We start from the raw sequence: 11,964 nt of genomic DNA on the forward strand, positions 1-11,964 counted from the left end.
TATTTATGTTTCTAATTTAAACACAGTCAAACTTAAAATTTCATGAACTTGAAAGTGGAGTATGCGAATGTCTCACACCTAAAATATGAAATCAAAATAAAAAGTATGTGCGAAACAGTCCTATCTGGCAATTTATACTCAATCTCTTACTAAATAATTAGAAATGCCAAACTGTTGCTCTATCTTTAATTAAATAAGAAAAAAAAAACATGCTTTTGTTCTATCAAAAAGTCACTTGGAACCTTTTCGCTTTGAACATAAAAATCAAAATATGAGAAATTTTAAGTGCGAAACAGTTCTAAGTTACATTTGATTAAATATCTTGTTTGCCAAGTCTTTCCTAGCATTTTTATTATCATTGACAGGTTCCTTTAACTTTTTTATGTGTAAAATCAAAGTGTTGTGGAATTTTGCTATTTTACAAACATTTGAGACAGTTTTTTGCTTCTCCTGTAAAATTTTGGAAAATGCATTTAGAACCTTTTCGCTTTCACCCCTCGAAATAAACAAACAATAACAAGAAATGTCGATCACATATGCCCCCCTTTCTAGCCCTTGACTCACATTATTGGTAATTTTGTTATAGAAACTTGCCATAAATGGTTACACGGAAGTGTTCAATTATGGAAAAAATATTGAAGACTTTGTGATAGTTTTCAAGATAACGAGACATTTAAGGCCCCTGTGATCTAGACCTTTGAAATAGTGACCCAAAATCAATAGTTAGTCATCTAATAGTTATGACCAATTAATATTAAAAATACGAAGACTTTGTGATAAATAGCTTTCAAGACAATAATTGGAAACCATACTAACATTCAAGAACCCTGTGAGCTTGACCTTTGACCTAGTGACTCCGAAATCGATAGGGGTTACTTATTAGTTATTACCAATCAGTATGTGAAATATGAAGACTTTGTGATAAATAGTTTTCAAGATAATAAGCGGAAACCATTTTGACATTTAAGGCCCTGTGACCTTGACCTTTGACCTAGTGACACCAAAATCAATAGGTATTATCTACTAGTAATGACCAATCAATATGTGATATATGAAGACTTTGCGATGATTTGTAACCAAGATAATGAGCGGAAACCATTCTGACATTCGAGGCCCCTGTGACCATGACCTTTCACCTAATGACCCAAAAATCAATAGGGGTCATCTACTAGTTATGACCAATCAATATGTGAAATATAAAGACTTTGTGATGAATACTTTTCAAGAGAATCAGTGGAAACCCTTCTGACATTTAAGGCCCCTGTGATCTTGACCTTTGACCTAGTGACTCCAAAATCAATAGGGGTCATCTACTAGTTATGACCAATCAATATGTGAAATATGACGACTTTGTAATGAATACTTTTCAAGATAATCAGCGGAAACCATTTTAATATTAAAGGTCCATGTGACATTGACCTTTGACCTAGTGACCCCAAAATCAATAGGGGTCATCTGCTAGTTATGGCCACTTATTACGTGAAACATTAAGATTTTGTAATGAATACTTTTCAAGATAATCAGCGGAAACCATTTTAACATTTAAGGCAAATTTACCCCAAAATCAATAGGGGTCATCAACTATTATGTGAAATATGAAGACTTTGTGATAAAATGTTTTCAATATAATCAGCGGAAACCATGTTTTATACCGACGGACAGACAGACAGACCGACATACCGACATTAGCAAAACAATATCTTCTTCGAAAGGGGGCGTAAAAAGAAAACGATATTCATGCACATATGTTCTGTTTTATGACTGTACCGAGATGGCAATAAATACATTCAGCCGATGTTTAGTCCGTGCCGATGAAAACGAAAGTGAAAGGTTTGATGATTTTATTAACCTGGTTATACGGTTAATGCACAATCTATATTAATCTTCGATAAATGTTCGGTTAATTTCGCGAGATGTACGCAACAAGTAAGAGATTGAATTTAAAAGCGCAATACAACTGTATGTACAGGTGTATGGGTTTATAATTTCTAAATGTCCTACGTGTGCTAGACCTAAAATATGTTTAATCTTGTTATTTATGTAATATAATATCAATTAATATATTAAAAATATTAAAATAGAAAATAAAATTTTGATTTTGGTACTCAGCACATTCATATTGATATTGTTATAGACTATAAGGATATAACAAAAATAAAAAAAAAATCTATTTTATTTTTCTAATATATTGATATTATATTACATGCATAACAAGATTAATGAATGCGACTAGCACCTTTTGTCGCGTATGCCTTACACGTATTATCAACATTGTTATATTTTCAACATTATTGGACCTATGATTGTTTTTCATTTTGTGCGTTTTGTTAATCAATTATGTTTTGCACTTATTTTGGTTAAAGTCTTATAGAGTCTCTTTTTAAATAACTTCAAGATTTCATTTGTATTCAAACCAATAAATGATATTTCAATTTCGTAAAATACAATACAAAACGAGACTAAACATTGTTTTTAAGTTGCTTCTGGGGATCCACAGACCTCTCGTGTATAGGCTATACAGGTGTGCTTTTGCAGATGTAGATGTGATGACGAACAAGCTAGTGTGACTTCATCAAAACATTATTTATATAATAGTACTCCATACTACACGGACAGAACCGAAGTGTGACCGAATATTTTTCAAAAATGTGTGTTATAATGTATTCCTACTCAAACTATATATGTCAACATACTATATCATCACCATCGTATACAGTCGATACTCGATACACGCTACTCTATTTTATTTTAAGGTCTCCGTTGTCGCGAGATATGTTCATGCAACAAATATCAACATACACAGATATTTTTGAGGTTTAGTTTATACAACACTAAGTGAGTTTTATCAATGAGGATATTTTTGTGAAACGGTTTTTTATTGTTTTTGTCATCAAAGAAGATCACTGATGTTTATTCAAAATAAACTTGCCAGCTCGCCAAAGTTTGACACTGATTTTAATTTATACAAATAACAATGACTATACGCTCGTATAAACACACTTGAATGATTTACCATAGAGCGACTGAACGTTCCTTTTACTTAAAGTTTTTTAATGTCTGTTATTAAACTAAGAATGAATGACAACATTATTAAAGTATTTATTGTATTGGGGAGTCATTTTGGTCATATTCTTTCAATTGGAATGAGTATTACATTTGGTATTCTATACAGTGAAATACGAAATGATTTTAAAACTTCACATTATGAAGCGGCCTGGATAGCCTCGATATTTAACGGATTAACTCAAATCATTGGTAAGTAATTTTATTTATTTATTTATTTATTTGGTTAAGATTTTGATAAGTTGCCAAGTTTTGCTCGACTGAGTTAATACACCTTTGATAATGAAAAAAGTAATAAAATTGAAGTTCCCAATGAAAACTATTTTCAGTATTTATTTCAGCTTAACCATTAGGAGGTGTACCAATATCTATTTCAAGTTTACCATTAGGTCTCTTGTAATATTGATTTCAAGTTTTCCGTAAGGCCTTATACAAATGACATTTTTAGGTTTACCGTAAGGTCGTATACCAATACCTATTTCGGGTTTACTTCAAGGACTTATACCAATACCTATTTCAGGTTTTCTGTAACGTCTTATACCAATAACTATTTCAGGTTTACCGTAAGGTCTTATACCAATACCTATTTCAGGTTTACCGTAAGGTCGAATACTTATACCTATTTCAGTTTTACCGTAAGGTCGAATACTAATACCTATTTCAGGTTTACCGTAAGGTCTTATACCAATACCTATTTCAGATTTACGGTAAGGTCGAATACTAATACCTATTTCAGGTTTACCGTAAGGTCGAATACTAATACCTATTTCAGGTTTACCGTAAGGTCGAATACTTATACCTATTTCAGGTTTACCGTAAGGTCTTATACCAATACCTATTTCAGGTTTACCGTAAGGTCTAAAACCAATAACTATTTCAGGTTAACCGTTAGGTCTTATACCAATGTCTATTTCAGGTTTACCGCAAGGTCTTATACCAATACCTATTTTAGGTTTACTTCAAAGTCTTATACCAATACCTATTTTAGGTTTACTTCAAAGTCTTATACCAATGTCTATGTCAGATTTACCGTTAGGTCTTATACCAATACATCTACCTATATTTCAGGTTTACCGTAAGGTCTTATACCAATACCTATTTCACGTTTACCGTTAGGTCTTATACTAATACCTATTTCAGGTTTATTATCAAGTCATATATATGTGCCACTTTCTATTGCAGGTTTACCATTAGGTCCTATACTTGTAAAGGTACAAGAACGTTGGCTCACAGTTGTGGGAACTTTACTTCTTGTTGTCGGAATGATAACGAGTAGTTTTGCCTCCGCAATCACTACTCTTTATATAACATATGGACTTATCAGTGGTAAGTTAAAAGAATTCATATTTTGTTTAATTGAAATCTTAAGCATTGTAACCTTAAATTTGCTTAATGCTTGTAAACCAACTAAACTACAAAACTGTCAATATAAATTATAATAATAACTATTTTCTTTGTTTACAGCTGGCAATTATGTCACAAAACATAAATGTCGGCCTGACATATAAAACATTTTTAAACACTGGACAAACACTCGTTATTAACACAATAGACATTGTTAAGTGTATGCATGTTTTGCTCCAATTAACAGGACAATGCTAATGATTCGTGTCTTAAGTAATGGTTTGAATTTAAAGAACAAAAGCATTATCAAACTTAAATCATGAATATCAATGACAGGTTATAAAACAATCTGATATCCGTGGTAAGTCCGAAATCTAAGCCAGTTTAATAGCATATAATGCAATGGTTGTTGGAAACATTTCATTCTTCTTTAATGTAAATTACATGGTGTCATTTAGCCCCTACTCTGCAAATTATTTTATTAACATTTTGAAACATTAACCTTAAGTATAATGTATTAGCAGTCTAAATTTTCATTTCAGGACTTGGTGCTGGAATCATTCACTACTGCTCAAATACTATTGTAGTTCGTAAGTTCAGTGTAGAAATGTGCCCTCTTGCGCTAACCATAGCAAATTCTGGTTCCGCCATTGGCTCTTTAATTTTACCACCGATACTTACGGTCTGTATTCAACAGTACGACTGGAAGATCGCATTTATTGTTCTAGGCGGTATAAGCTCTACCGGTTTTTTTGCTGCAGCTACATTCGTTTCTTCTAACAATAATAACAACGATGACGATAGTGATAATGTTGAAGTAAGAAAAACTATGATAGGAATTTTGAAAAATGTCAAGTTCATGATCTTCTTCGTTTCGAATGGTATAGCCACTACAGCTTTGTTTGGCCCTTCAACATTTCTCCCAGACTTAATGCAAGATAAAGGAATAAGCAGTAAAGAAACTGCCGTTTGCATCATTGTTATAGGCGTAGGTAATCTTTTTGGGCGCCTTCTTTGTGGGGCCTTTGCATCAAAATTCAACAATCAAGTTGTATGGATTTTTGGAATTTCACTGCTTGGATATGGTGTTACATCTACTGCTATGATTTTGGCAAAGTCGTTGCATATATTTATGGTATTGTCGGTACTTGTGGGACTTTTTTCAGGTACGTAAATGTTTTGAGATAGTTGTTAATGTTTTAAGCATTTTTGTATCTTGTAAATGAAAGCCAGTTGGAGACAGGTTCATTTACGTCCTGATCATGCAGAAAGGTTCACTTTCGTGTTGAACATCAAAACTGGAAGTATGAGATCTATAATATCTTAGTAAAAAACAATTGAATAACTTCACCTGTGTATACGATTAAAAAAAACAGATAACAATGGTCAGTGAAAGTAATAACACAGGTGACCAAGTAATTAATTATCTAATATCAGCTTATCCCTTACCACACTTAATATCTTAAATGGACTTGTCCATTTTTCAATTATTAATTTTAAGGGAATATTTAAAATATGACAAGAATTTGTAACAGAGTTACCAACGTCCCTCGCCTCGGTTTTAAATTCACCGAAGTTAACAACAATCGGAGAAATAGAAAATATATGGTTGATGTCGGGATGGAGAAGGTTTATATGAAGCATAAAATTGTGCTATTTCAAAAGATTGCGGTATGGATGTTAAGACTTTCATCAATACTAGATCTGAAAATGCAACAATAAATTTATTTAAAAAATACTAGTAAAATGAAACACGGAATTTAAAAATCTATCATGTTAACCATTTACCTCTAAGTGTGACCTTGACCTTGGAGGTAGGGGTGCAAGTGTTGTGCATGACATATTTTCTTATTAACATTACTATTTGTGTCAAGTATTTTCAAAATCCCTTGAACTATGAAGAAGTTATAGATCGGACACAAAATATACCATATAACAGACTATGTCAATCTTTGACCTCTAAGTGTGACCTTGGGGGTAGTGACCCATGTTTTGCGCCTGACATATCATCTTATTATTGTGATTATTTGTGCAAAGTATTTTTAAAATCCCTTGATCAATGAAAAGGTTATGGACTGGACACAAAATATAACCTATAACAGTCTCTGTTAACCTTTGACCTCTTAGTGTGACCTTGACCTTGGAGGTAGGGGTGCAGGTGTTGTACCTGACATATTGTCTTATTATTGTGACTATTTGTGCCTAGTTATTTCAAAATCCCGAAGAAGTTCTAGATCAGACACAAAATATACCCTAAAACAGACTATGTTAACTTTTGACCTCTAAGTGTGACCTTGAACTTGGAGGTAGGTGACCGGTTGTTACGCATTACACATCGTCTTATTATAGTGACTATTTGTGGGAAGTATTTACAAAATCCTTTGATCCATGAACAAGTTATTGACCGGACACAAAATATACCCTGTAACAGACTATGTTAATCTTTGACCTCCAAGTGTGACCTTGACCTTGGAGGTAGGTGACCGGTTGTTACGCATGACTCATCGTCTCATTACTGTGAACAATTGTGGCAAGTATTTACAAAATTCCTTAAAAGATAAGAAAGTTTTGGACCGGACACGACATATACCATCAAATAAAGACAATCTTGACTTTGAATGAGCAAGTGCGACTTTGACCCTGGAGGTAGGGGTCTGGTTGTTGCGCATGACACATCGTCTTATTATTACAAACATTTGTGTCAAGTTATTTCAGATTCCATTGATAAATGACAAAGCTATGGACCGGACACGAAAGTGTGACGGACGGACGGACGTACTCACAAAATGATACTTATTTGACTTTTCCTTTGATCTTTTTGGCCATTTTTAGTCACACAAGGTTTAAAAAAAGACACACAAGTAAAAACGGAGTGAATAGGATCAAAGAGATTTTACTGTAACCCATTGTTCTCTAAGTCACACAAGTACCTCTGGGTTCGTACGGACAGACTGACGGACAGACGGACGGAGCCTATTACTATATCCCCCTTTTCTTCGAAAAGGCGATGGACAATAAACTGACTGAATGGCGAACGGATACCTGATCATGGTCTGCACTGATTGTGACAACACCAGCTTACTAAGGATTAACTTATTTCTAACATGTAAAATATACCAAGTCCATATCATGCTCACTTTTATTTCAAAGCTTACATGGTTTTTTGTCGAAACAGCAACATTTTATTATAAGTATATGTGTGGAAAACTTTATTTAGTGTTTTGCAAGTCAATACAAAACAATTGAGCAAATACACAAACACAAGCTGTTAGCCTTTGTGTTGAAATACATTAAATATATATATAAATAAATATTCGCAAAGTGTCTTAATATTGAAAGATGTTATTTTGAATTCAGGGGGCTATTTTGGATTGTTTACTGCCGTTGTTTCCTACTATCTTGGAAAGAAGCAGCTCCCAATAGGATATGGAATGATTTCTGCGACGACAGGAATATCACTCACAGCTGAAATGCCACTAGCTGGTAACGAATTTCATTCTCGTTTGCAATTTGTAGATTGATTTTTTTTGTAAATGGTATAGTAACCATAAATAAGGATGAATAAATTTCGGTGAATTTAAATTTTTATTAACCGTAAAGAACTACAAATTCTATGAGTTATTGCTACTGATATTGATATGGTACTATAACGGCATTTTTTTTATTATCTGGTATTGGCTAACGGTCCATACAAATATCGGTATGCCAATGTAAGAAAAGATATGAACAAGACGGAGCGACTTTCCACGACAAGATTATTTAACAGTTTCTGTTCATGTACAATAAATCGGCACCTAGGTACAGTAATGGGTTAAATCCTTATATAATTTAATCTAAAGTGACGAAATACATACCTTATTTTCTGAAACTATAAAGTGACTTTTCGTGTTCAATAGGTTTTGTATCCGATTCGTATGGCAATGAGGACGGGTCATTTGTATTTGGAGGGTGTATGATGTTCTTTGCGGCAATGATGGTGTTTGTCAACTTGGTCGTCGACTTCCGTAGACGGGGAACATGCGCTAGACAGACTGGCGATGAGAAATGCAATGAACAAAATGAATATACAGAAACAACACATTTATAATATATTTCTTTCATAATGTTTTGACTTATCCATATGAGCCGCGTCACGACAAAACCAACATAATGGGTTTGCGACCAGCATGGATCCAGACCAGCCTGCGCATCCGCGCAGTCTGATCAGGATCCATGCTGTTCGCTATCAGTTTCTTTACTTGTTATAGGGTCTGTAAGCGAACAGCATGGATCCTGATTAGACTGCGCGGATGCGCAGGCTGGTCTGGATCCATGCTGGTCGCAAACCCACTATGTAGGTTTTGTCGTGACACGGCTCATATGGTAAAAATGTGAAAATAATTAAAAGGGTTTGACTACTGTGTTCATATTAACAATTAAATGCATTTTTACAGTTTAACTCGTATAAAATATATATTTATTTATTTATTTTTATGAATTTTTCTATACAGTATATGTTTCTTACTATTAAAATTTTGTTATGAACACTTGTATACAATTTTACAAATAAACTGTCAAAAGTACAAATTAAATGTTATAAACAATTATATATGCTTCTATGGAAAAGCTTTATTGAAATGACATAATGTAAATGAAAAGTCAATCTGGAGATTGATAGTGAATGTCGGAACGATCAATAAAACGAAAAAAAATAATAAAAATAAAAGTATAGTGAAAAAATATGAAAAAAAGAGACAAATATTGTTTTCATAAAATAGAGGATATTGAATGAGTGTAAGTTCAAAACTAAATTTATTGAACGAATTGAATAAAATAATTTTATGCGAGCCTCTGGCGTACATTATATTATTTAGTTCAACGATTTCAATAAATTCACAAACTTTTAATCTTTATCATGATATCACCTAAAATGCTAAAACGGCTGATTTTAAAATTTACTTATTTATATTAATGAATAGGCCATATATTCCCAAAGTTTTTTTTCTTACAGCAGCTTAACAATGGATACCCCCTGTCACTTGACATGCAATTATCCAATAAACCATTAAGGTGTCACCTTAATGGTTGCCTGCTTTTATGGTTACCTTGCCTGCTTTTTAAATTTGTCTTTTGACGTCTTATCTGTGATACGCAGGCTTCATAACCTCTGATCCCCTTTCAAAATTCCATTTTATTTAGTTCCGCCCATTGTTTTCTCGTTTATGGCACACGCTTTTTATTACTTGGGGACCATACGCCGCTTTTCATGGAATGGCACGGAAGTGTCACATTGAAGGTTCCATGATAACCGCCGTATGAACACATCTGCGGATGTTTCTAAATTCAAAATTTTACTATTTCATGTTTAAATGTTGAATTCTGCTTAAGCCGGTGCTAGGGGGCGTGGACGGTAACTTGCACTTTCCAGTACCGTCCATGAACAGGCTCAATCAAACCGAGCCTGCGACATTTTCAATTTTGCCGTGTTGGGCTTTCTTTAGGGATTCCGTATTTATCTATTTTGTTATCTCCTAGTCAGGATATATTGATTCAATTTATTTGTAGAAATGTTACAGTATGAGCCAATGCATTATACTAATGAACCGACCATTTATTTATTCCACCCTTTAGTAAGTCAATTTATTAATTTACTTCCCCGCTTGTTATGCATAGGTACTTTTATTACTACTTGGTACGTTTTTTAATATTATGGTAGGACACTGGTGCTTTCTAGCACACCTGCGCACATTTTCCTTTTAGGATCGACATCTATGGGTGTCCTTCGTCCGTCAAACGTTCGTAATTCATCACATCTCCCCTGAAATCACACAAAATTGATACAACTTGGCAGTAGAAATTTTCCTTCGATAGTTCTGGTCCATTGAATATCTGGGTCACAAAAGTTAAAGAAAAAAAAAAGAATTTAAAATTACAATTTCTCCGGAGGCGCGAATCCCAGGACGTAGATATCTAGTATTAGCATCCATTTATGATACTCTTCTAAGTTTGTGTAAATTTCAGTCCTGGGATAAAAACTGGTTTGCGGGTATTAATTTGGTTTTTCTTAAATGTATATACTAAAAACTTTAAAATCCCCTCTTCTGAAGCAGTAAATGCTACAACTTGGATATTTTGCATGGCAATTTCTGGACTTCTCTTTAGGACAGACAGTAAATACAACACGTTCATGTATTCACCTTACATTTATACTAAATAATTTTTTATTAATGAATAAAGAAAACAAACAAGAAATATCGACCGACACATATGGCCCCCTTTCTAGCCCTTGACTCACATTTTTGGTAATTTTATTATAGAAACTTGCCATAAATGGTTAATTTTACTCAAAACTACCAGATGTTAAGAAAGAGGCGATGAAAAATGGACTATGAATACAATACGTAAGGTAAGCTCAAAATAAAAATATCTGATAAAAAGAAATAGTGATCGCTTGGATCTGGAGGCATTAAAAACAGCAAAATTCATGAAAATTGCAGACTCGGTTTGATTGAGTCTGTACATGAGGGATAATGAAAAAGTGCAACATCCCTCACGCCCCTAGCACCGGTTTGAGCTGTCCTTCATTCTCAACACTTAAAAGTGCTGGACTCAATAATCCCGAAGGACTAGAAAATACAACAACACTGGAGTGAAGTACAGGGCAACTTTTTTACGGCTGCCACTCAGCACTTGACACCTGCTGTTGTTCTGTATAAATATATGGCAAAAAAGTGATCCCTCAGAAGCATTAAAAACATCAAAATTCATGAAAATTGCAGACTCGGTTTGATTGAGTCTGTACATGAGGTATATTGAAATAGTGCAACATCTCTCACGCCCCCTAGCACCGGTTTAACCGGTCCTCAATTCTCAATACGTACAAGTACTGGACTCAATCCAGAAAATATAACAACACTCAAGTGAAGTACGGGGCAACTTTTTAACGGCTGCTTCACAGCACTTGACACCTGGTGACACAACAAAGAAATAAAATCAAGAGCCATGTAGTCATAGATTGTTTTCTTGTAATGTATGAGTCATTCCAGTTTTTTTTTCCAGAATTTAATGTTATTTAGGTTATACTCTAATTGAATCTGTTAGTGCTAACATGTGTTTTCCAGTAATATTCCTGGCCACTGACTATTGTCACAGATTTTTCATATGAAGTTTATTGTTTGTTTGAAAGATCTAACTCGATTCCAGATTTGAATGCACGTCGTTTTGATAAATTTGATGTAAACAAAATATTCCTTCTGACTTTTGGCACACGATAATACCCTTACTTAAAAAAAAAACAATTTAATATCTCAATTTTAGCACAATAAAAGATTGCAAATGAATATTGATAGTGTGTTTATAAAATGATGTTATATTTAAGACATTTGTGCGTATTTGAGCCACCAGTGGCCCATATGGGCGAGTCCTCTAAGAGATACAGAAAGATGCCCCAATTCCACAAGCTTCTCCTGGTTCTTTAGCGTGTTAAAGCAGTCATACACGGGATTTCAATTTTAAGTTCATGCCATAAAGACGCTGTAAAATTGTAATCACACAGCTAATACATTTTATATTTCTACA

The 11,964-nt window shown here is 33.8% G+C and overlaps 1 protein-coding gene across 2 annotated transcripts; it reads left to right on the forward strand.

Moving 5' to 3' along the window:
* The first annotated feature begins 1,851 nt into the window (after positions 1-1,851).
* On the forward strand, positions 1,852-8,536 carry LOC132733864 (monocarboxylate transporter 12-like). Of its 2 annotated transcripts, none has more exons than XM_060720589.1 (5): positions 1,852-1,926; positions 4,246-4,389; positions 4,950-5,573; positions 7,765-7,890; positions 8,304-8,536. In XM_060720589.1, exons 1-5 carry the CDS (start codon positions 1,914-1,916, stop codon positions 8,492-8,494), a joined length of 1,098 nt encoding a protein of 365 aa, XP_060576572.1. In that variant the 5' UTR covers positions 1,852-1,913; the 3' UTR covers positions 8,495-8,536. The 2 variants fall into 2 exon arrangements, with proteins under 2 accessions (XP_060576572.1, XP_060576569.1); XM_060720586.1 differs by lacking the exon at positions 1,852-1,926 and adding an exon at positions 2,737-3,255.
* The last annotated feature ends 3,428 nt before the right edge of the window (positions 8,537-11,964 follow it).

The sequence above is a fragment of the Ruditapes philippinarum genome, unplaced genomic scaffold (genome assembly GCF_026571515.1).
Source record: "Ruditapes philippinarum isolate M1 unplaced genomic scaffold, ASM2657151v2 ctg1319_1_1_1_1, whole genome shotgun sequence".
In the NCBI taxonomy this organism is placed as follows: Eukaryota; Metazoa; Mollusca; class Bivalvia; order Venerida; family Veneridae; genus Ruditapes; species Ruditapes philippinarum.

Bases quoted from the DNA above. Each gene is read 5' to 3' on its own strand.
- LOC132733864 (XM_060720586.1), top strand. From the start codon at position 3,054: ATGTCTGTTATTAAACTAAGAATGAATGACAACATTATTAAAGTATTT. The intron at 3,256-4,245 runs GTAAGTAATTTT...TTTCTATTGCAG, and splicing joins CGGATTAACTCAAATCATTG to GTTTACCATTAGGTCCTATA. The intron at 4,390-4,949 runs GTAAGTTAAAAG...TTTTCATTTCAG, and splicing joins AACATATGGACTTATCAGTG to GACTTGGTGCTGGAATCATT.